The sequence below is a fragment of the Drosophila innubila genome (assembly GCF_004354385.1).
Source record: "Drosophila innubila isolate TH190305 chromosome 3R unlocalized genomic scaffold, UK_Dinn_1.0 2_E_3R, whole genome shotgun sequence".
Lineage (NCBI taxonomy): Eukaryota > Metazoa > Arthropoda > Insecta > Diptera > Drosophilidae > Drosophila > Drosophila innubila.
This window is the reverse complement of record NW_022995380.1, coordinates 13,138,249-13,164,331: the sequence shown is the minus strand read 5'-3', so window position 1 is coordinate 13,164,331 and position 26,083 is coordinate 13,138,249. Positions and strand designations below refer to the sequence as shown.

Sequence of the window (26,083 nt, the reverse complement as noted above, 5' to 3'; positions counted from 1 at the left end):
GGAAATGACAATACAGCAACTGGGCACGGATGCCCAAAACAATGGTACGTCGGCGACAATGACGGCGACTTACACTAAACATCCATTTGGGTATTAGCTGACGAGGCGGAAGCCGCACAAAGCGCGCAACCATTTGCGCCCAAGTGTTCCAGCTAGTAGCAAAATACGTCAGCATGGCCAGCCATGGCCAACAGTTTACTGCAGTGCATACTATGCAGGCGTATCTCGGCCATGGTCCAGTCCCTTGGCTCGGCGACTGCAAGCGAAATGACCACGCTAAGTGCTGGTTTACACAGGCCAATGATTATGGGGGCGATGACGATCCTTATTACAGACCGCGCTAATTCTCAATGGTAACTGTCGCCAACATTGTTGCCCAGCTATCTGCTGGACGATACGATACGATACGATACGGTACGACACAGGGCGTTGTCGTGGTCGTTGTCATTGTCGTGAAATTGCCGCGAAGACACCCAAAGTGACAGTGAGTAAACTACAAAAGCGCATGTAAAAAAGGCAATGAGAAATGAAACAACGAAGCGCCAGCAGCAAAAACGGAAGTTAAAACAGCTAAACAAGGAAGTTAAGTAAAGTGAGTAAAAGAAAATATCTAAAATTGTTCCAGCTATACTCTTAAATGCTACTCACACTCTCCCCCTCTTTTACTTTCTTCCTCTCTCACTCTCTCTCTCTCTCTCTTTCCCTCTGTTTCTACATATATAGGTATACTGCACAGAAAATTAACGGAAATCTGATGCAGCAAAACAATCAACTTTTTAACTATTTTACTTTCACCATGGGTACATTGAGTTTTTTAAAGTAACTGTTTAGCTTTTTCAAGTCGAACCCGTTTTATTTTTATATTTTTTTGTTATGAAATATTTAGCACGCCTTCTCTTACTGATAAGTAGCTATCGTAGCCCTTTTACCAGAACTTGGGAAGCCATTAAACTAGCTTAAAGCATTTTGAGAAAGCCAACAACAACAACGTCATCATCAACAGCTGGACTCGCAGTCCCAGACCTGTCAGAGCTGTGTTCCAAGAACGAAGGCAAGAGCTGCTCAGCTAACTAACAATTATTCCGATTCCAGTGCTCAAGGACGCAAGGAAATGATGACAACATAGAAGCAGCCACCACAACAACAAAAGCAATGGGTAAAACGATTAAAATCCTTCGTTCTAGCCTAAAGGCTTTAATAAATTTTCACATAATAAAAAGAAATCTTTGGCTAAACTTTGGCTATTAACATTGGTCGTCGCTATCAAACTAACGCTCACACACGCCGCACACACCCAGAAGCGCCCACTCATACACACCCATATACACATCCGAAAGACAAAAGGGCACACACACACACACAACACACATATACGCAGTTTATATTCAATTTCCATGGCAAATGCGAAAATGCCTAGAATTCCATTTACCTAAATCCTCTATTTAGCATGCATTCGGGGCATTTTCATTGTTTTTTATATTCTTTTTGTCAATTTTCTCCAATTTTTTTGTATTTTCTTTCTTTCTTTTTTATTTTTGGTATAGCACTTACCCGTATTTTTGTAGTCTGTCATCGGATTTCAAAGCTCCGAAGCTTTATACAGTTTATTTGGACGAGTTTCCGCCCTTTTTGGCGACAGACATCGATGTTGACCCAAACGTTGCCTCTGGCTTGGCTCTGCTTGTCACTTCCTTTTGCTAAATATTATCGAATATCGATTGTCTTATTTGGCCCAAGGGGTGTGTTCAGTGTGTTGGTGAATACGGTTGGGCTTAAACCACTAAACAGCAAAACCAAATTAGACTCGTCGAGAATTTGGCCGGGTCGTCGCCAATCACGGCGATTGATCATATAAATTGTATTTGTTTGTCATTATAAACGTATATAAAAAAAATTTTAAGCAATTTAATCATCAGGGATATTCCCTTCAATTGAATTGCTTTAATTTGACTGCATCTTACAAAGTTTAAGTTTTAAGTATAAGCAAATTTATTGTGTAGCAAATAAATTCGGGAATTGGTGCTATTAAATGTCAGATAAATGATCAGCTTGTCAGCTGTTAGTTGATGGATAAATAATAATCTTTTTGGTTTAAGTAGTAAAGTATCTTATCTAATTCAAACGGTTCCATGCTATTCTTTACATAGTACTTGTTTCCAGCAAATCCAGGAACTAAGTATCATTCATTGAGAAGCTCAACCAAAATTACCTTATCATGTTTGATATTTGGCAGATCGCATAGCATATCCAATACATAAACAAATATCAAATATAAAAAGTTTGAAACATTATTGGAAAAAATTGGAAAATTATGAAAATAACAGAGATAAATAAGAAACTTAAAAGGTTATTTTACTTTAAAAAAAATTAATTAAGTAGAAAAACTAAAGATCTCTTAGGAGCTCGGCAGGAGTTAGATGTGAAAACTCATTTAGTTGATCCAAATCGGGAGTATAGTTAACAGGATCACCAAATGTCATGATAATCGTAGCCAACTTCTGTTTCCAATTCATCTTGTAGTCATTCAGCTCCCGGATCTGCAGGCATTCCTCCCACGCCTGGCGTTGTTTTTGGTCCCAGCTGAGGAGTTCTGAACGCAATGGTGTGGAGTCGCTAAAATGCAGCTGAAGAGGATTCAAAATGGGCAGACGCTGTCGTTGCTTCAGTAGTTCCATTAACAGTTTTCCACCACGGTTAGCAAACTGACATTTGTGAAGCTCGAGCAGCTGCATCTGTGCACTGTTCCTTAGAAAGTAGAGCGGAGTGCTCACACTGCAATCCATTAAGCTGAATCGTTGGCAACTGAGGGGAAGGCTCACATGACCAGTTGGATCTGCCAGCTTGCAGTTGCTCAGGAGCACGTCTCTCAGTGCCCAGCAGCGGTACAGCTGCAACAAATGTAGATCCAGCGGTATGGTCAGCCAAGCGCCATCAAGGCTTAGGCGTTGTAACGAGTCGCGTTTAGCGTTGATTATGTCCCTGACGATGGGCAACCAGTCCATGTCCGGCCAAAGCTGCTGGCGCTGCAATGTCAAAGTCTTCAAGTTCTTCAGGTAGCACACTGCCACCGGTGTATGCAGCATCAGCGGAAGCTGCAAGTCCCTCAACTGCTCGCACTTCACAATGTGCGCTATGTCCAGGGAAGTGTTTGGACGTGCCTCGTTTCGCACATATAGTTGCTGCAGCAGAGGGCAGTTATCGCAGATGCGATCCAGCATCTCTTGGTAGACACTCTGGTGTACAATTAATGTGTGCAGATGCCTCAAGTTGACCGGAAACGGATCCGCAATGGAAGCCTGCATATTCAAATGCTCGAGTCGGGGCAGCAGTTGACCCAAGATCATTAACTGACCCGACTTGTTGGCATCACTCCGCCTCAACTTGGGTGGCACCAAATCGCACCTGCGGATCAGTGGCAACTCAGACACACCTCCTGCTTGAGAAAGTGTCTTGAATTTGCCAATGTCACCGATATCCATGCGAATTCGCGTCATACGCTGTGCCATCATCGGCACAAACCTCTCCAGCTCCTCCTTGGGCAGCATCGAAGTGATGGTGATTATGTCAGTTGTCTCCAGCAACGTTATAAGCCGGTTGAAGATATTGGCAGTACTATTTGCATATCTTAGGCAAAAGCGCAATGTCGCATAGATTTGTTTGAAAGTTGGAGGGTCCGTTGAGTTTGGCAATGAAGAAGAAACCGATGTAGGCTTTGCCGAAGAATCCTGATTAGCTTCATCTGTAGATTATTAATGTATGTCTAAGCTAAGAAAATGTACTCCCATTTATTAGTTAAGACTTACTCGACATCTTAACATGCATATATCTACGCATGTCTTTGCTAAATTTAGCGAGCTTTTAAAACTATTCCCTTTTCACATACTACTAGAGTTGCCAATGCGCGTGCGGAACCCATAAACATTGTTATCGTTATCGATTCGATTAGCTGCACCAAAGCGTGACACGATGCGATTCTATAAAAATATTTCGCCTTGAAAATAAGATCAAGCGAATTAAACTTTTGTTCCACAAATAATTTTAATTTGAGCGAAGTTCAAAATAAAAACAAGTTTTTTTTTCAAAAATCAAAACTTTTACTAATTAGAATAAGTCGCAATTTAATTATTTTATTATGTATGTACCAATATATTAAGCGAAATAATATCGATACTAGACACTATTTGTATCGTTGTAAAAATTGTATAATATTTATTCAAGTTCCAAATTGTGCTTATAGCAAGTATGTTTATAATTTGATTTTTCCTTTTTGAAATTATTTTTTATTCAATTTCCAACAATTACTTTCTGGCGACTGGTTTTAGTGGACGCTAAATAAATTAATAACTAATCTGGTTTATTGATTTCCTTTATAATTACCAAAGCCAAGAGCCTATCGGGTAAACAACTTTATGGCGCGGTCAGTCACTTGACTTCATGGTCACATGGTTCGACCCATTGTTGCCACAAGTTCTAACAAAGTTGCAAACTTTTCACTTAAAGTATACGTTCTCATACATATGTATACATATGTATGTATATATGTTTCTTATGTTCCCCTAAATTTCAATTGGACCCAGTAACCAACTTCTGATGTTTTAGTCTCGTCTGCCTTTTGTATTCAAACTTTATGACCAAGTACGACTTCTGCAACAGAATTTCTGTTGGCCTTAAACGGATATCTACATGAATGTGACTCGATATATATGTCCGAGTACTAGTACATGTGTGTGTGAGTGTGTGTCTGGCAAGGAAGAGGAAGGGATTGCGTTGCTGCTCTGTCTAGATGTGCGTTTGCCACTGTAACTATGTCATTGCGGTTTCCTTAATTCATTTTGTTTGCTGGGCGTCGTCATAGTCATAGTCATTGTCAGCAGTCGGATTCAGTTGGATAGCAAACCGCAGTGAAACTACCTCCTACCACACCGCCCCTCCCCCCCATCCATGCCGGAGGGCAACCTCAACCTCCGCGTTGTCGGGCAACGAGTAAAGCGAATATTGTTCGTGTTGTTGTCATTGTTTTAGTCAACGACGGCGCTAAGCGGATTAACGCTGTTATTTTAAGTTCAACAAACGAAGAGAAGAATAAATTAATGAGTTTTCACTGTGGTCGCGACGGGGCTGCCGGCTCCCGATGGGTTTAACAGCACAAAGCCAAAAGTACAAACACAAATACAAATACAAAGACGCGAGCAAACGCATCAATGCACCCTCGCAATTGTTGGCTGTTGTTGGCCCGGCCATGACCACAAAATGGCCATTCTGATTCTTGTACCCATACACTCGTACACTCACACACTCATACACAGCATTCACGTTCAGCCATTAAGCGCACTGGCCATAACCGTCATCTGTTTCTGCCGTTGGGTGTGTGTGTGTGTGTGTGGCTTGCCTTTCTTTTTTTAAATCGCTCTGGTTATTTTTTACCACATTTGTATTTGTACTTGTAATTGTTATGGTTTTTCCATCAAAGTGGTGTGTGGGGGGCACCGGACACTGAAATTGTAATTAGTTGAAATTTATGCGAATGATGCCGCTTGGCCCACCTCCGTTTTTATACCCTGAGCCCATTGAAAATGGGCAAAAAAGGGTATAATGTGTTTGGCAGAATGTATGTAACAGGCAGAAGGGAGCATGGTAGACCCCCCAAAGTATATATATTCTTGATCAGGATCAACAGCCAAGTCGATTGAGCTATGTCCGTCTGTCCGTCTGTCCGTCTGTCTGTCCGTCTGTTTGAACGCGTCGATCTCAGAGACTGTAAGTGCTAGAGACTTCAAATTTGGAATGCAGGTTTGTGAATACCATACGCAGGTCAAGTTTGTTTCCAATTTTTGATGCCACGCCCCCTTCGCCCACAAATTGCACAAAACTATTTACAGGCGCAATTTTTGACATAGCACTCCCTAACTGAACAATCAGTTGAGAAGTATGCGTATTAAACGACCCTGAAAATTTCAAAGCGATTGACCCATAAATAAAGAAGTTATTTCGGAATTTAGATTTAGTTGAATAATTACATTTGGATGGCAAATCAAACGTGCGAGCGAGACAGCATGTTCACGTTTGTATGCAAGGCGCGCACAAAGACAGAACGAATTAGTACCCATTTTTTTTTGGGTACCAAATAAGAATTAAGCGATAAGCATAAATATTATCGATATCATGTAATGAAAATGTTAATGTATAATTTATGTATATACAAATATACAATTTGATTAAAATATAATTGTGTTAATATATAAATATGTATTTTGCATGGCAAAAATCAGCAGAAGCTGATAGCTATGTAAGAAATTGCATGAGAGAAATAGCGATCATTTTGCAGCACTACTCTTGCATCTTGCCGAGCACTGAAAGCTGCAAAATAATAATTTTAGTTATTAATATTTTCGATTCCTTACATATATATAATAAGTATCTGCTTATTATCGTTGTAAAAAAACTTAGCATTTTCCGCTTTAAGAATCTCATAAAATTAGACATTGCCTTTTATTTCAAATTTCGCGCGCACTGCAGCAGCCTTTGGCAGGCTTGAATTTGTTGCGTAAGTGGGAGAGAGTGAGAGAGGAAAATGGGTGCTGCCAGATTGCAGGCTGAGCAAAGTTGTAGTTTGTGGCTACTCTTGACACACGCTACATCGATTGCAAGCGATTACGATTACGACTTGCGATTTACCAATTTATCAATTTCTAATTAATTTTAAATAAGTTTATTATATTAAAGTTTATTATATTAAACTTATTTAAAATTAGTTAGAAATTGATAAATTGGTAAATCGCAAGTCGTAATCGTCGAATGATGTATTAGTTCAGTGAGGCATTAATAACGTAGTCTGCAGTGATAAGCACAGTGACTTCAGAAAACCGAAAGTTGTTCATAGTTTCGCGTGTGTAATTTTGATACCTGAGCCCATTGAAAATGGGCAACAATCAACTTTATAAAAGAGTACATGGGCTCAGGGTATCCTACTGTCGAGCGTGCTCGACTGTAGCCGCACCTCACCGCGAGCGAAGCGAGCCGGGGGTAGGCGAGCGAAGCGAGCAGGGGGCGGAGCCCCCTTGTTGTTTTTAACGTCGATCACGTCCGCCTTTCTGGGCCATTATTGTTTGTGCCCCGTTTGCGTCCTGTTTGGGCTCTGCGCTTTTCCTTTTTATTAAAAATTAATTTTATGAATTTGCAATCCCAAATCGGATTACCGTATTAGTCGGCAACAATAACTTTTGCTGAGTTGTCATTCCGTTGAATAAGCATCCCTTATTTGCGGCCAGATACAACATTTCGTATTCCATGTTGGTCAGCAAATAATTTGTTAATGGTTGTCAATCTTGCTCAGTTGGCATAACGATATCTTAACGATATGCAAAGCAGCACTGAAGTTCTTAACATAGACTACCCGGAAGGCGGCACGCGGTTGCATTTCCACAAAGTTGCACCGCCAAAGTCTTTCGCAACGCTGAAACTTTTCTAATTAGACAGATATGCAATTATGTAGTTTATGTAATTCGATATACTGTAACCGGATGACTGGCTGGCCGTGACAACCCTGTCACTGCAAGACATTGACGCATCCAAATAACCGGAAAATTATACAAAGGCGTTGCGCTTAACTCTGGCTGGATCTGCTTTTAAAATACTTATAATTAGTTGATGCTTTGACACGCTTCGAGCCCCGAACAAGTGATTGGCAGAAGCAAGTAAACTTAAAACTTATCAGAAATACTGGAAAATTAAAGTGAAAAGAATGTAAGAAGTAACATGATTGCACATTAATTAAATTTGTATATCCATATCCAAATTTTGTCTTGAATAATTTTCGAGTTTATTATCCTATCGTGCTTTAATGGATATCATAATATTTACATGTTATGTTATAGTTTCTCAGATATGTATGTTCAAACTGATCTGCTGATCTCTAAGCCGCTTCTTGGAATTGCAATTTTCTTAAGTCTAACTCACCTGGATACAATTTCTGTGGAATCGCTAATGTTTTTTGCAAACTTATTTCTCTCTGAATACCGGCAAAATATTCACTTTGAGCGGCATAAGGTAAAAACCAGAATACACAGCCGAGCTGGGCAGATATTAACCCTTTTGCATTGAGCTTAGCCAGAAAAGGGAAGGCAAATAAAAAAAAAATAAAGAAAAATATAGGAAAAACTTTGCCTTTGATTTCGATTTTTTTCCCTTTATGACATTTATTCCTCTTCCTTGTCCGCCTTTGACGCCTTCATTTATCACTCCTGCAGCGCATTTGTCGACTTGGCTTATCCTGTTGGCAGCTCTTCAGTGCCCACTCACCACAGCCCTTTGTGGACCTTGTTGCCAGATGAGCTGTCACTGCTATAGTGGCTGGCACATTGAGAACTGAGAAATAAAGTCTGAGAACTGAGCACTGAATTCTGAGACTGGCAAAAGGGCTCTGTCAAAGGGCTGCGAATGCTCAGTGGAAAAATGTCGTTTAATTAGAGTTTAATTGAATCGCCAACTGGAATTTTAATTGAAAATTGCAGCTCACCAAAGTTTAGTTTGACTTTTCCGCACAGTTTGCATTGTATCTTGAGCCAAATTGGTTGTTTGCTTTTCAAACTCAACTGGTCATTGATAGTCAATTTTGAGTATCGGGCTTCTCTTGTTGTAAAGAGGATAATTAAACGTTGTGCATTTAGTGTGGCAATCACTAAACCGATTACATTCAAAGTAGTTTACACACCTTAATGAATTAAAGTCCTTTTTTAAGAAATAATTTAAAAAAAGGTTTTCCCGATTGGTTTGTTTTATTCTCATTGCAATAACTGTAAGTTTAATTCAGACATAATGTGAAGCAACCTAAGACCTCACTTAACCCCATTTACAGTTCTTTGATACATGCATATATTGAGTAACCTGTAAGTCCGTCATTTAATTAATTATAATTACTAGCATGCACTAATACAATGCATCAAAAGCATTTGGCATGGAAAGCCTCCTCCTTGGATGCTTGAGCTCCTGAACAGTGTTTGGACTTGGTGCTTAGATCCAGCCATGCAGGACATAATGAGGATAATGATGTAACTGCCGCAACTGCAAATACCACAATAAAGAGAACAGCAGAATATGGCGATGCAGGAACGGTCAGGATCATTGATATGGACTCTAACTCCACTCACAGCTGCTCCACTCAATACAGCATGTACACAGGATTTTGAAACCTGGAAAAGTCAGTCGCATTTGTGACCAAGTGAGGATTTAAGCTCAACAAGTAGCACGAAATGCTTTAAATTTGATATTTTTTTATTTTTAAAAATCAATTATACTCAACATTATTCAACGTTCAAGTGAAATTACTCTCTTAAAGTAGCCCAACTACGTGTACTTATACAGCAAGTATCTCCAATCAAGCAAATGAGCAACGTATCTACACTCAAACATTTTTTATTGCCGTAATCAAAGCCTCCTACTTTAAAATATGAACTGATGTGAATGAGTTTGAGTTGTATTGTTTGAAAAGGCATATCAATCAAATGAAATGTAATACTTAATGAGCTACTTAACCGACATTCCCACAAGCTATTCATGTATCAATTCAACTATACTGATGTATGAATAGGTGTGGTACTTATGCATATATCTGTGTACAATATTGGCAGTTTTGCATAATTAGGTTGAGTGCAATTTGCGGAACCTAAACAGAATTATTGAAGTTACACCAGATATGTTTAGTTTTGAGGTAGGCCAATTGATTGTGCTTGGCAGTACATGATACGAGTATTTTATGTATTCTATACTCATAAAAAAAAAACTCTTTTAATTTTTATTGTGTAAATTAAATTTATCTCCAATTTTTTGATTTGTATTATACAAAATTTATGTAATTTTTCCCGGATTTATACATTTTTTTCTTTCTATAGAAATTTGGCCTATATCAATACGTGTACATTGACTTTTAAAACTGTGAATAACTACAAGCATTTTAAAAAAGTTACTTACAAAATGAAATTATAAAATTAAATATTACTTTTTTTTGCGGTACAATTTTTCTACATTAGAAACGATTTGAAATAATTCAGATTCTTCTAGACTTTTGTCATGCAACCTCAAGAAATGTAACGAGCGCAATTTAAAGGCAATAAAAAAGAAGCAAAGACATAAAAAATACATCAGAGTCCTTACCCCGGTGAATGCTACCATGTTTAGCTTTTGAAATAAATATTTCAATGTAGAAATGCTTAAAGCTGTGCGCATGAGAAACGCGAATATAATAATCCCAGGCAAGACGCCAAGGAGTAAGCGAAGGACGCTCTCAACTGGAAATCAGAAAAGAATGGTTCTACTGCCATTTTGTTTTGGGGTAACAAATGTTGCCTTTACTTTTCTGGGACTCTTGTAATTGTATGCCACACATGCTGTCATACATGCGGGCTTACAATCCACTCCATGCACCACCGAACCACCTTACCATCCAACCGCACCGCACATTCCGCGTATAGACGGAACTCAACCCCTCAACACGACGACATAACAATAAAAAAAAGATTCACGCGCCTTAATGTCGGCAAGTTGACAACACGGAGTGTTAGCGGATTTACAGCGACATACACAAAAAACCCACAACACATCACAGCACCACCCAACCACATACAGACTTCTAAATCCAAAGGATTTTTATTGTACTTTGTATACAGTTTTGATTGATACATTTTGCATTTGGTATTTTAACGGACTTAAATCACAATTTCTTAAGTATGACAAATTGTGCAAGAGGCTTTTGGCTTTAAGTATTTAAAAAACGTTCAGTTATTGATATATGTGCCTTAATCCTTTCGGGATATGCTGTAATACTACCACTTTTGAGGCGTCCCATAGGCTGATTGGACCACTCGACCTGGATGTCTGTTGTGTATTGGTAAAGTTTCCTAAGCGGCTGGTAAAAAATTGTGTAGAGTTTAATAGAGACTATGAAATCTCTTGCATTCACAAGACATTTGTTACTACAGCAACCTAAGATAAGTAGGCCTTTTCCGTTTTGAAATATCACACTTTCTATATTATTATAGTACACTACATAACACTGAAACACAGTAAAAATTAACAAAGCAAAATAAATATTTAATACAAAACAAGAAGATACAATTTAAGACGCCAAAATGAATCGTATAGACACAACCATGGACGATATGGCTAATACCAAGTTTCTGACCCTTTACAGTAGCCTCATTAAGCAATTTACCGCTACGACGGAATTTACCAACACTGAAGTCGTCTGCCTCTTAATAATATACTATAAATTTGTACAAATTAATGGTCCTTCAGCCAAACAGATGAAGAAGAAACAGATGTATAACTTATTTTTAGTACTTTTCCGGATCTATGATATGAGTATAATAGAACGCATATTACTGAACATCACAGCAGATGTTAGCTTTATTGGCCCTGAAGCATGGATGAAACTGTTTTCGGTATTCATGAGCAGAAACTTGGAAGAACGAATGCAATTTGCTTACAAGGTAACTAATGAAATAATAATTTCCCAAAATTGGTTTATAATTGGTATTTTTAAGGTCTATACGACATCTTCTTCTGGAATACTTAATCGTGAAACCGTGGGCATGGCTATTAACAGTTTCTTTGTGGGTGAGGATGATGATGAGGTTAAGGAGTTGCAAGCGGTATGTACGGGATTACCTTTTAAGTTTTACACATCCTATTATCATTCCTATTAAGGATATGTGTGAGTTTATATTCAACAAATTTGATTTGGACAAAGATGGCACTATCTCTTATGAAGAATATTGTGAAGTTGTTAGTAGTCAGCCTGCTCTTCTTGAGTTTCTAGGGCAGGTATTCCCAGATGTATCCGATCTAACTATCATTGCATATTGCGGAAATATTGCCACCTTGTTTCCAGGTGAAGACTAATTTATGAGAATATCTTAAGCGAGGTAAATATAATAAATTTATCTTATAGAATGATAAGTATAATATATTTTCTTTTTAAGATTAATCGAATAACTAGTTTATGGCAATGGGAGCATAATGTCAGTCTGCTTAACGGGAATCCCTGGAAACATTTATATCAATGCACATTGCTCAATAATTTCCAAATTCATTTCTGCTGATTCAATGGTTTTAATTTCAGTTGAATTTTGAACATTTTTATAAAAGAAAAAGTTGCAGAAATATTTAATTCGAGGTATGAATGGTATCTGAAAAAATAATACAAAACGATAAGACTATACTGCGAGTTTGCACTCCAGGTAACTCTATCCAATATATCCGATGAAGAATATGGATGTACTCCCTTCGAATCTTTGTTACAATGAAACTGTCTTATAATATAGCACATGAAATACTTTAATTTCAATTTATTTCGATAAGTTGAAGCTGTAGTATGTATTTGATGCGAATGAATGTATATTTCAGGATATTCAAGATAACGATGCGGTTTCCTTAAAATGGTATGGTATTATTGGAATTTCAAAATTATTTATTAAGTGTGGTACTGTTAAGGCTTTAAATGCGCAATAGAATCAAAGAAATGAATGAAATTTTGGCAAGATTGTTAATTTATATAACCAATAAAAATTGTTATGTTCATTTCATGAAATTATAATTATCCAAACTTATGTTGACCGTATTAAAGCAAATAACATGATCATTTTTGTTAATATCCAGTGCTATATGTGAAGCTAAAAAAAATTAACTAACTTCTGGTAGTGAGAGAACCGCAGGGCAAATGGGTCTGGTTTTGTCTCATGTTGCGTATTCTATTATATTCGGAACCGACTACATAAAGGACGCAAGTGTCTGAAATTGGCGCTTAGAGCTTTCTCCACATTACAATGCAAAGTACTTTTCTATGAGGTATACATAAAAGTTAAAATTGCCTTTCGAGCTGTTCTTGTTCTCCCATCTCTGTTTGTGTGTAATTGTTTCTGTCTTGTTTGCCTTCTTTATTTTTAACTCTTTCTTGTGAATAGAAATGTGGGCCGTAGATGTACTTCTAGTACTACTTTTCCTATGTGTGCTTAAGGCAGCATTTGTTTTGTGGCTTTATAAAACATATGTGGGTGCCATATATGAAAACAAATGCCTACGAGTACATTGCCTGAAAATTTGCTGTAGCTAAGAACAATAAGCTAAAATGAAAATGTGTAATTAAATTGTCCGACGGCTTGAAGGAAAGACTTAATATAATAATAATAAATAATATAATAAATATACCTATTTAAGCAGGCTGAAATTCGACCATCACTTCGTCATTTTCTTTACTTTATTCAGCATGTTTTTCAACTCAAGAAAAAAATTAACTTTTTTTAAATGTTATGGGATATGCTTGGCGTATTCATACTGTAAAATATAATATATGAATAATAAACAATATAAAGTGAGCTCCCATTTAAGGAAATACAATTTACTGGTCTAAATGAATAAAAATATTCCGTATGCGAACACTTAACAAGTTTTCTATGCGGTGCGGTGACTTCATTGCTTTTGAGAGTGTGTTTCGCGTCGTAAACGTAATTTAGTTTGCGTGCAACTGTGCGTATGAGTAACAAAACTGAAAGATGAACAAACTACAAAAAACAGAGACTGCTTGTAAATGCAATTTGGTGTATGACTTGCCACTTACTTTGAAGCAGACGGCCAGCATTCGGACAATCAAAAAGTGCGACAGCTGCCCTTTGACTTCGACACAGGGCAGTCAACGACATACGCCTTACAAGGGCAATGGCTGGCTTAAAAATCAGCGCATGATGTTCATCTAGACAGCTGGCAGTAGCTCAAAAGAAAACATGGAATGCTGCCATTTTCAACCAACCACCCAGCCATCCTGTCACCCCACCATCCGAAAAACCGGCGAGCAGAGACGCCCGCGACGTGAAGTTGACTGCAAATCTTGACGTGATGAACGCGACCCCATGAGTTCGAGGACCAGTGACCAGGGGCGCTCCAGTTCGTCATGAGTTTGGCGCTTGGCGTTGTCGAGGGTTGTTGTTGTTATTCTTGTTGTTGTTGTGTTTGTTGTACTTGCCCCTTCTGCATTAACACGCCGCCTCCTGTTGCATTTCACTTCAAAAAGTCGAGTTTCCAACTGCGCGTGTTTCAGCTTTTTTATCAACAGTTTTTTCGGTTTTATGCCTCGTGTTGGTTTTTACAAAAGGTACAATTTTACTCACATTTATATTCTTAACACACACTCAAGCATTCTCGCTCACACACGATCCACACTGTTTATTTTTCCTGACTTTTGACCAACATTTTTTTGGTTTTTCCAGTAAGCAAGTTAATAAAGTTACAGAGTACATTAATAACTATAAAAACATACTATATCATGAGAATATGAATTTTTATTCAGTTAGTTAATTGGTGTTGTAAAAGTACAAATTAATTTGAGAACTACATTTATACATTTCGTAAACGTGTTAAATTTTGCTGAAAAATGAATATTTGCGCTTTACAATCTACTTAATCTAGTAATTTCTAGCATCTCTGATAGCAGAACCAATTAGTTGCAACTAAATTAATCATAATCATTATACATAAGTCTCAGCTATCTATTTCAGAAACGCTTTGGCAATAGACACAACGCATAAGCAATCAATTCGAGACATACAAATAAAAAGGAATTACCTTTTTAGAATTCAAAGTGCTTTGAGAGAATGCGCCTAATGCGTTGATGCCTGTAGGAAATCTGGGCAGGAAAATCCGATTTGGCAGTGAAAGGGAAGGCATTACTTCTAACGATGATAATAATAATCAGATTCCCATAACGCCATCCTCAAAGGCTGTATAGAGAAAGAGAGCGAGCGAGATAGAGAGAGAGAGAGAGAGAGAGAGAGAGATAGAAAGTGTGTGTCATGCAGACGAAGCATCAAGCGACCTGGAATCATTTTGATTGTCACATTGTCATCATCTGCATATTAAGTACAAGTGATTACACTTTCACGTGTTCCCCTTCAACTCGGATACATTCGGCGACTATACATATGTCCTTTGAGATGGGGAAGGAGCGGAAGAGGCGGCGTCGAATGGGGAACGTGATGTGTGCAGCATTGAAATTTCGGCATTTAAATCTAACCAAGCAAAAGCGTATAAGAAACGTGGCAAGAACCCAACCACCCAGCACACAAAGGCAAATGCCATGTCAGTGCGAGTATCTGAAAGATACATGTATATAGACATATGTAAGTATCTTTTGTTAACGAGCACATACACAGAGTCAGAGCATTGTGCGGGCAAATGTAAATGCCTTGGAAGTTTTGAAATCAAATCAATGCGTTTGATAAAGAAACAACATCAGAGCGTGCCGGATATCTAAAGTGGGAGAGACGATGGTAAATCTACAACAATGCAAAAAGAGCAAGATACATCGGAATTCATTTGAGGTACGTGAAAACTGCTGATTTTCCGCTAAATGTTTCTTGGCTTTTGTGTATTGTTGTCTTGCTAAATGTGCCTAAAATTTACAGAAAACTCAGCAACTTTAAGAGTTAACTGACACAGGTACAGTGCACCCTAATCAAACGAACGAACAGCTAATCAGGAGTGTGGTACAGTTCGTGTGGCAATACAATAAACCGCAGCAACTTGTATTCGTATTCGTACTCGTATTTCCGTTTCCGATTCCATTTCGTTGGTATCGACATTAAACTGCAAATCCGCAGCAGAAATTGCCGCATGTAATGCTGATGTTGGCATTTTACTGATACTTCTGCTGTTGCTGCCGTTGCTGCTGCTGTTGCCCCTGTCATGGGCTCATGTTTTGCCACTGCAACGACACCTTATGTGGCAACAAGCAAACCTTGTTCCTTGCCTGCCACCCGACTGCACTTAAGAGCTGTCCTAGCCTGCTGCTCTGCGATCGGTATTCTGTTGTATATTTTTGCATTGTCGCCATCGTCATTCCCAGCAACAGCAACAGCAGCAGCAATACCAATGGCAACGGCAACGGCAACCATAAAATCCTTTGCAATCAGTTGCATACAACAAACACTTTTGCTGCAGCTTCTGCTTCCCTTTAACCACAGACCCGAGAGTGTGTGCCCTTTCACACACACAAGCACTCACACACTTAACATTGCATACACATTCAGGCAATCCAAAATCAGTTGCTGATCCCATGTTGTTGCAGCTGCAACTGCAGCTTGAATAAGCCAACGAAAAGGCAACATATAAGTATATTTTACTGTCTCTCTCTCTCCCCTGTCCGTCTACTCTATGTACTATATATTGTCTTGTTTTATGCTTATCCTGACTGCCCCCATACAAGGACTATCGGTACTCGCCGCTGTTCTCTCCTCTGCAACGTGCACAAAACAATTTCCTAACACATTTTCGCAATTGGCTTTTGTGCAATTTACAGCCATCTCGTGCTTAAAAATAATTTCGTGTTTTCAAGTGCTTGCAGCATTTTTGAAAATGCAAACTTAGACAGAGATAGAAAGATAGTGAGAATAATGTTTAATGAGACAACTAAACTCGAAAATATAAACTGTTTACTCTTTATGCGTAATACACGTGTAATCGTATCAAAGAAAAATTTAAAATTTTTGCTAAAAATTCTCTTAATTTTTAATGCTTGCACCTCAGCTTAAAAAATAGGCTACAATCAGAGCTTAAAGCTATATACGTACACGTGTAATCGAATCAATAGAAAATTGAAAATTTTTGCTAAAAATTCGCTTAATTTTGAATGCTTAAAATGTTGAAAAAAGTCTACAATCAGAACTCAGAAAAGTCATCACTTATTTGCAACAAGAGCCCGTACTCTATATACGTAATACTCATGAAATCGTATCAATAGAAAGTTAAAAAAAAAATGCTTAAAAATGCTTGCATCTCGGCTTAAAAAAAAGGCTACAATCAGAACTTAAAACTATATACGTAATACACGTGTAATCGTATCAATAGAAAATTGAAAAATTCGCTTAATTTTGAATGCTTAAAATGTTGAAAAAAGTCTACACTCAGAACTCAGAAAAGTCATCACTTATTTGCAACAAGAGCTCGTAAATTCTGCAAATGGAAAGATATAGAATGTCAAATTCAATGGCAAACGAGAACAGACAAAGTTTGTATATATATTTTACAAAAATGTAAAATAAAAGAAAACGCATAAGCACAATCCAAACAAAAATGAAAAATAACAAATAGCAAATAAAATACAGACCGAATCGGGGAAAATGCAGTCACCAAAATGTAGAACACAGCACAAAGTGCTATCGGCGCGCATTCCTGATGTCGCTTTTGTGAAAATGTTGAAATTTTTGGTGCGCTTCCCAAATGTCACAACATCCGGCATGCCACATGCCACTTGGCACGGATTCGGGCTTACGCACACGAGTCCCAACTGGCAAATGGAGACTACCAAAAGCCGCGAATCCGCACCAGCACTCATCCTCTGGCACAATTGCCTCGAGTTCATGTAAGGCAACCAACGCATCGGATGTTAATCGGAACATGAACTGAGTACAAGGACGTGAAAGAGTATAAGATACGGAGATACTGCTGAGATACTAGATACTCTGTTCTGTATCTGGCAGAGAAACGAAAGTAGAGCGCAGCAATTAAAAAAATAAAACTGCACAATGTTTTCGTATTGCATTTCATAACTGAAAACGCTCTCTAAATAATGATTATTTGACAAGCATTTTAAGAATTCAGCAAGTTAAGACCGTAATTAGAACATCTTTCGCCGGACAACAGACAACAGACAACTTTCAGCATCCAGCAGACAGTACAAATAAAAGAAATTTCCAGCGTCGATTTCTGCCATTTCTGCCCATCGTGGTGGACGTGAAACTAAGAGCTACTTATAGAAACCTCCTCCTTATTCTATATCTTCGTTTTCTACTGTTCCTCCTGCTTTCTGCCGCACCTTATTGCTTGGCATTGCCCTCTGGTAACAATGGTGAAAACAAAGACTTTTTCGAATCAGTTGCAGTAGCAATTATAATTTCAATTTTACGATTTTTGAAGCACAACAAAACCCTCTCCTTGGCCCTGTTTCCTGCTCTGTTTATGCGAGTTGTGTGCCACGAAGAGCTTATTTTTAATTCCGGTTGCACAAAACAAAGAAAGCAAGCATAAGGAGTTGCAACTGCTCAGAACGGCATGCCCATCCTGAATAGCCACAGCATTGTTGAGTCATTTGTTCAAGTTTCCAATTGTATTTGTACTTTTTCTCTGCTTTCACTTAATTAGTGCATAGCACCACAAGAATTTCTGTGGAAGACTATTCGAAAAGTGCAATCAAAAATATTTACTAGGTTTCAGAGGGAGAAATCGAATTCTGTTTAATTACGCTAAATTTAAGCATTTTGAACATGTGTCAGGTTCAGTTTCTGTTTTGTTCAAATATGCATAAATTATAATTTCTTTTCGATATTTTCCAATCTATTGAGCAAGAAGTAATTGTTTCTGCTTAAAACTTGTTGTCAGTTCACTCAAAAAGCGGCATCAAACTTTTCGATTACTTATAAAATTGCTATGCACGTTATAGAGTAAAGAGGGAAAGGCCCAGCGACCCTCACGGCGGATGTGGTTCATGTCCACTCAACAAGTTTTACCAATAAAATTAAAAGTTTGGTTGCATGCGCAGCTTTAGCTTTTTATTGAAAGTAGAAAATACGATAACATTGTGAAGGCAACCGCGCACAACGCGTTTTGAACGTGCAGCATGCGGCAAAGTTTTGATTGCCAATAAGGAATTACAGGTGATAATACAGCATAATCTGCCACGTTCCTCAGTTGCCGGCAGCAACAGCAATAACAACAATAACAACAACAACAACTTAAGTGGCCCATGGCCAGCTAGAAAATTGTGTTTCAACTTATTTACGCTTTTTTTTTTATTTATTTTGATGATCGTAGCAACTAGTTGATTCACCTCAAGTTAATGCGACTTAATAATAAAAGTAATATTTGGTTTTTATTTTCCCATTCAGTGACTAAGCTTAACAAAATACATAGTACAAAATAACTATATTTTTCATTCTTCTCAAAGACAAAATCGTATTAAACTAAAGTAAACTATTAAGCCAAAACCTAAGCATGAGATTCTATACTTAACTACTCATCACATAGGTCCATCATGGAACTAGCTGTGAAGATTAAGACTTACAGCTACTTTTAACGAATTTAAAAGAAAAGTTTTCACCAAAGACTTAAAAGTTTTGTAGATATTTGCATTTCTTTGTTCGAGGATTATAACCGAAACCATTTTGTCTAAAGTTAAAAAGCCAACGAGGAGTGTTGTGAGTAACTTGTAAGCAGATTCGAAACGAGCAAAAAACAAAATCTTTGGCCTAGGAATGTTCACCTTGTGTCTTTTGAGTTGACAAATTAATTAAAATCGCTGGCCAAGAGGACCAATCACTTGCAGCAACTGGGACAGTTGGCAACTAACGTTAGTTGCAGCTGCGACCAGGCCAAAAATGTTGCCAAGCGGCAAGTGTAATAATTTAAAAAGCTATTTATAAAAATTAATTTGTAAGTCAGTGCTAAGGAGGTTTGGGTTGGCAAACGGGGCGTATGGGTGACCTGATTTTCAGTTTGTCTGCATTTAATTACAAAAAGGGATGTGACAACAACTACAAAGTCAACGCAAACAAATTTCAATAATAAAACTCATTCAACATGCCCCATGTCCCCCTTCTTTCCACACAAATTGAAGGCGCTGTCGTTGACTTTGGCGCCAAAAAAAAAAAAAACGCTAAGAAGCCTGCAAAAATGTCAAGGAAACTATCGCAGAACTCAGCGTCAGCAGCTGTAATTGCGACTTCTATATAATTACGAGTACTTGCTGGCAAAATGATTACAAAAGATACACAAAAGAGAGATACTCTTCAGCAAAAGCTTAGCTGCGGCAAAAAATGACAGTAGTCTGAAAATAGAATACAAATAGAATCTAGCTCTACCAAATTCAAGTCGAAAAGACATAACTGAATCTTGAATCCGAAAATTAGAAATTGTCAGTTCTGCAGAGTAGCTGCTCTTGCAAAACTGCATGAGCTGGGACATTACAAAAGAATAATTGCTTCAGCGACTGGGAGACCAATGACACCACCTCAAAGCACCCAGAATCCAAATAAGCGAACGCTGGGGTCAGACGATGCCAGTTGCTGTGCGGCTGTCAACGCAGCAAACGCAAAGCTAACAGAGTCCTGCATCAGGTTCAACCCAATTGCAGCTGCGTCTCATCTTCCGTCTGGCCCCCGGCTCTCTTTATATGTACATCTCTTAACGGGCAGCAAGAGAGCAGCACGCGTTGCTATCAAAACAATGAAGAATAATTAAAATTCGCCCTCAAACAATTTGTAAGCGCGGCGGAAGTAGCTGCGAGACGATGGCAACCGACTCAGCGGCACTCCGTTGGGAAATGTTTGTGGGTGTGGGTCTGAGCAGCATGCCACGCCACACGCTCATAAATAAATTTATGTTTGCTGAAGTATTGGGCGTTCCTGTACCTCGATTTCCTTGGCTCCTGTTTTCGGACCATCTAGCTCCTGCTGGGCATAAATTGTTGCTAGTTGGCAAGTCTGACATTCTTGGTCAAGGCAGGGGCTCCAAATAACGTTTTCTTCATTTTTGCAATTACGAGAAATTCTATTTTATCGTACTACATATATCATTCGGCATAAAGAGTGTTAGGGTAGATTTTGTCTAAAATTCTGTTGCTCTACTCCAAATTGATGGATGAAATGAACAAAATACAATTGTAAGGACATTCCTTCGCTTAGCTTTTTGTCAAGTATTCTCCTGTTAACGATAAAGCTTAGCTGAAGTTTCTGTTTCTCTTCGTAAAGCAAAAGAAATATTGTCTAGCAACAGCTTGACAAGTTATCAGTAATCCATCGACAAGTTGGCAGCACGAAAATAAAGCCACAATCAAGGAATTGTTGCAAAAAGATCTTATATTAAATAATCAGCTCTTTCCGGTATGTTAATTTTGTGTGTAAATGTGCTCATAAAAGCCACTTACTCGTTATACTTGTAACCTCGAAAGTAATGCCCTCTAATTATATTTTATACTTTGATAAAGTTAACCTTTGATTCAATTTATCAAATTCAATAAAAGTTAAGCACATATATAAAATGACTCTAAAAGCTGTGCGAAAAAAATCTAGAAGCTGCAAAAGTTGCACTTTCGACGAAGCAAGGATACAGGGCAAAGGCTTTTCGAGCAAAGGCTGACGACATCCTTTGCAACTCGCAAATAATCCCGCAAAACCGAGCGCTTAACTTTTTCAACATTTATGCGGGGCCGGTTTGCTTTTTCCATTGCCTTCCTCCCTCAATTTGTATTTCTTTTTTGTCGCTTCTCTTTTTCTATTTTGCACAATATTCTGCCGTTTAACACAAAGTTAAAATGTCAATGATGTTTGATCATGCCCCATCGTTGGCAAAACAAAATCCAACAACAGCGGCAACAACAACAAACAGATGACGCTGTCATGAAACTGATGGATGGATGTCTGCCTTCAGTTTTCAAACAGGGTGTATGAGTGTCCCTACTGACTGTGTTGGTCACTGAAACTTTGTGTGCACACACAAAATATGCATGTTAACAACACTGAAAAGCTAATACATTGAAACCCTTTGCATACAAACTACACAACTACGCTTAAACCAGCTCCATCAACAAGCTCTGAAAATCGTTTGAAGAGAAGTACACAGACAAAGTAATTGATGTAAATGAAATGATGCTATCAAGAGAGGCTACTCAGAGATAAAATCATTGGTCATGGTCGATACATAATAAATAAATTTGATCAAAATTAATATTTTAATGTAGTGGGGAGAAGCCAGTTGCTCAATTTGGTCACAAAAATCAAATTAAATCCTAATTTAATTTATTGCAGATAATCAAACCCTATTTTTAATAAGCATTTTTATAAGCAGATTATCATCACTTGCATTTGCAACTATACTTAAATATTTGCTTGGTTATTCCCAAAGGGTATCTAAACTTCATTGTGAAAACTTGGCTATACTTTCTTGTTTTCCATTTGGCTTATACCATTCATCTGGCTCACAATATGTCTGAACAACAATTGTATTTGAGTAAACGAAGATACATATTTATATGTATGTGTATGTACACAAAGTATATAAATAAATATGCACAGTTGAATGTGATTCTTGAGTTTCGTTTGGCTTTATTTGTTGTAATAATATTAGTTTTAGCATTTATTTGCTGGTGCAAATAAGCGAAAATCTCGCACAGCAAAATCTATTCTATTATTTGTGCAATGAGAAATATCAAGTCCTAGTGCTAGTTCTGGCCATCATTCGACTTTATCCCGCTGGGTTTGTTCATTTTGGGCAAGTAAGGAAACAAGATTAATGCAATTGGGAAATCGAACACTGGAAATTTGCTGCTTTATTGATAAGAAAATACAAATACAAATACAAAGAAATGTGTACATGTAATACGAATTGGATTGTCTTCAAGTGTTATTGTTTTCTACGGACAATTTATTGAGCAGGCAATGAATTGATTGCATAGAATCAAATGTGTGTTGAGAGTTGCCAGAAAATCGAACAGAATATGAAATACTGAACAGATTTTTCTCTATGTGATTTGCTGTCATAATGAAATTGTATTGTGATAAAGCGCAAAGTCAATTAAACGAAATGGTTTGCTGCTTGAGGATCAAAGATATATTCCAATATATTTAATACATTGGACGCCAGTTATTTTAGCTGCTGCTGATCATCAGTCTGATAGGCACCAAAGGCACGGACGTGTTCACGTAAGCGCACCGCATTAATGGCAATGAAACCGCCAGCATCCTGTGGCACATAGCCACCATGCTCATCCATCGATACCAGCTGCTGGTTGTAAAGCGAACCCACCTTGTTGCCTGCCTTGCGGGCAATAGCCCGACAGTAGCCCGGCGACAACTCAATGGTGACCTGGCCAGTGACCTGCTGCTCAGCCAGTTCTATGCAGCGTCGCACATAGAGTGCCTCAGGACTAAACCAAAAACCATTGTACACATAGTCGGACATGCGATCCCGCAACATTTGCTTAGTGCGCAGAACTTCGCGATCTAGAGAAAATACCTCCAGATCCTGATGCGCCGCGTACAATATTGTACCACCGGGTGTCTCATATACGCCACGGGATTTGAGTCCCACATATCGATTCTCCACAATATCAATCCGTCCAATGCCATAAGTGCCGCCCAGATCATTGAGGAATCTGAGCATATCCAATGGAGTGCTGTACACTTGACTACTTGCCAGATCCTCCACGGCCGTGGGCAAACCATGCTCAAAAAGAACACAGACGCGTTTAACACTCTGTGGTGCCTGTGTGAGTGGATCGAGTGTCAGCTCGTACAGACTGCTGGGCGCCACAATACTGGGATCCTCTAGCACTCCCGACTCGTAGCTTATGTGCAGCATGTTGGCGTCCGTGCTCCAGGGTGTGGCTGGCTTTGCAGTCACCTCGATGCCATGAGCCTGCGCATAGGCAATCAGATCCTGGCGACCTTGAAAGCGGCGACAAAACTCTACGTCGCGCCAGGGTGCAATGATCTGCATGGGTAAGATTAGAAGAGTTCAAACAGTCACCAAGTGGATAACTCTACTCACCTTTAGATCTGGCTGCAACGCATAAGCGGATAGCTCAAATCGAACCTGATCGTTGCCCTTGCCGGTTGCCCCATGGGCCAAGTACTTGGCACCGTGCTGTCTAGCCGCCTCCATCAAGGCGACACTGATGCAGGGTCGTGCCAGGGAGGTGCCAAGCAGATAGCGTTCCTCGTAGATAAGACCCATTTGGATGGCCGGCCAAATATAGTGCTCAACAAAGCTCTGTTTGACATCAGCCACAATCACCTGCGGGTTCAAGGTTAACTCAGTTTGTAATAGATTTTGTTCTCCACACTCACTTTTTTGGCACCAATCTTGAGCGCCTTTTGACGCGCTGCCTCAAAGTTTTCATGCTGTCCAACGTCAGCCAGCACGCATATGACCTCGTACTTCTGCTCCAGCAACCACTTGAGTATGCAGCTCGTGTCCAGGCCACCAGAATATGCCAAAATAACTTTGTCGACAACCATTTTAACGAGCTGCTCACTGTACGCTGCCAACTCTAAGACTGAGAGCTCAAAAGCTTATACAGTTTCCTACGTAGTTTTCATATCAGTCCACCTTATCAACTGCTACAATATGAGCCTCCACACACCAACTTCCCCTCTCGCATTTTTGCAGCTCATCTTGGCTGATACCGAGGCACATCTAGACACACTAACTCAGCTGATAAGAGTGTTTTCTAGAAAATTATAATAAATTAATCTTTCTATTTAAATGTAATCACATATAAATATCATTAATTGTTGGAGTTTATCTTTTTAAAATGGTTTAGTTGTTATATCTATGATTAAAACAACAGTTGGCACACTTTTAACTAAATGATTAATACCAAAACAGGAGCACATTACAATAATTTCATTAAACAAGAGCGTTATTATTTAATATTGTGGTGTAGATAGGGATGTGTATTACAGTTTAATGTTCAATAACGCATTCTTTCTTCTGATTTGTTTTAGTATATCTTATTAAATTATAGGGAATACTAGACCCCTGAAACTACTATGAAGTTAATTAATATATAAGTGAAGCTGAACAATTCCGTTAAAGTTAAAAATAATATAATCAATGGAATTGGAATTAAATTGTTTGCTACGATTTAAAATACAATTATTGATGCTGCCTATCAAAAAACCAGTGAATCAGTGAAATCGACGCCTCCTGACATTGACATTGAACAATTATAAACATCCTTGAGCTGGACGGTCATAAATTTTATACTTCGCTGCTTGCATAATTATCAATCAATTGATTAAGCACGAGATTTGAAGTTTTCATTGATTGTGATTAATCAATTATATATTTACATAGATTTGAATCATATTATGGATATCTTGACTGTCTTTTGAGTATAAAAGCAGGTCAAAATGAATGTGGCAAACAGAAGAAGTTATCCTTGTACAGGCAGCGTATTGATAATGCGCAACCAACAATTGACCCCCCAAGGATTCGGCAGACTTCGGCTGCTGTTCGCATTCGTGATTATTTTCGTTATTTGGCAACAATGCTGCGGCAAGTAAGTTTACCATCCATCCAACAGCACCTTTAATATTTAAAAACAAATGTATTAATTAAACTTAATTGCACAGAAAATCCCAAAACAATGATTACTCAAACATTGATAATTGCTTAGAAGTGTATAATGGTATTTGTTTGCCACCTAGAAGAACGGACTGTAGATACGACCAATATCTCGGATTCGTAAATAATAATTTTCTGTATTTCTGCTATGCTGGATTTAACGAATATTGTACTTCGAATGAAGCACAAGCAGGCCAAGAAGGGCGATGTGCTGATGGCTTAACGTGTAAGTGTAACAGGTGCATGAACTGCCAAAAAAATCTGCATTGGTATTGCAACAATTCGCTCACATGCGATGATGGACCAACAACCAACCAACAATCTAAACGGCTTCCAATGCGATTGCCCAACTGGTTTCGTCGGGCACGATGGGAGAAACTATCACAGAAATACATAGAACCCAATTATAATGATGAGACCATTAAATTGGGATATATCAATTAATTAAACAACACATCTAACCTTATGCGCATATATAGCAAATATTGTATATCATATTTACAACAGTATCGGGCATATTTATCGAGTAACTATTGATATAGTTAAATTGGCATATTTGAATAAAACATTCAACAAAAAAAAAAAAAAGAATACTTAACTGCAAAATAAATCATACATTTTCTCTTATTAAGGTGAAAGAAAGAGTTGATAAGAAAGAATATTCATATTTGAATACATTTTCAGAGATGTTTAAAATAATGAAGTCCAATCAACGATAGTTTTGCGGATCTTAGACGTGCGAAACTTCGGTAACAACTTGGTAAAAATTGCAAATAAAGGTAGAAAATTGTCAAAGTTGCCGGAGTTGTCGAGGGAGAGCGCCAAAAAAAAAAGTTCGCACAACAGACAAATGGTGGCGCCACAAAAAAAAAATCATTTTAGAAGAAAATCACGCGGACAAAACAGATCTTTTGGAAAA

The 26,083-nt window shown here is 38.3% G+C and overlaps 3 protein-coding genes across 4 annotated transcripts; 1 reads left to right on the top strand and 2 right to left on the bottom strand.

The window, feature by feature from the left end:
* Positions 1-2,384: 2,384 nt before the first annotated feature.
* Positions 2,385-3,810, bottom strand: LOC117792642. The gene is made up of 2 exons (XM_034632855.1): positions 3,804-3,810; positions 2,385-3,739 (listed from the first exon to the last, which is right to left on the bottom strand). Exons 1-2 carry the CDS (start codon positions 3,808-3,810, stop codon positions 2,385-2,387), a joined length of 1,362 nt encoding a protein of 453 aa, XP_034488746.1.
* Positions 3,811-11,076: 7,266 nt separating this feature from the next.
* LOC117790763 lies at positions 11,077-12,631 on the top strand. Of its 2 annotated transcripts, none has more exons than XM_034630317.1 (5): positions 11,077-11,483; positions 11,538-11,645; positions 11,701-11,918; positions 11,976-12,169; positions 12,400-12,631. In XM_034630317.1, the coding sequence occupies exons 1-3, from the start codon at positions 11,124-11,126 to the stop codon at positions 11,893-11,895; spliced, it is 663 nt and encodes a 220-aa protein (XP_034486208.1). In that variant the 5' UTR covers positions 11,077-11,123; the 3' UTR covers positions 11,896-11,918; positions 11,976-12,169; positions 12,400-12,631. The 2 variants fall into 2 exon arrangements, with proteins under 2 accessions (XP_034486208.1, XP_034486207.1); XM_034630316.1 differs by having other exon boundaries at positions 12,234-12,631.
* Positions 12,632-22,332: 9,701 nt separating this feature from the next.
* Positions 22,333-24,068, bottom strand: LOC117791665 (argininosuccinate synthase). The gene is made up of 3 exons (XM_034631476.1): positions 23,883-24,068; positions 23,584-23,829; positions 22,333-23,526 (listed from the first exon to the last, which is right to left on the bottom strand). Exons 1-3 carry the CDS (start codon positions 24,051-24,053, stop codon positions 22,678-22,680), a joined length of 1,266 nt encoding a protein of 421 aa, XP_034487367.1. The 5' UTR covers positions 24,054-24,068; the 3' UTR covers positions 22,333-22,677.
* Between the last annotated feature and the right edge of the window lie 2,015 nt (positions 24,069-26,083).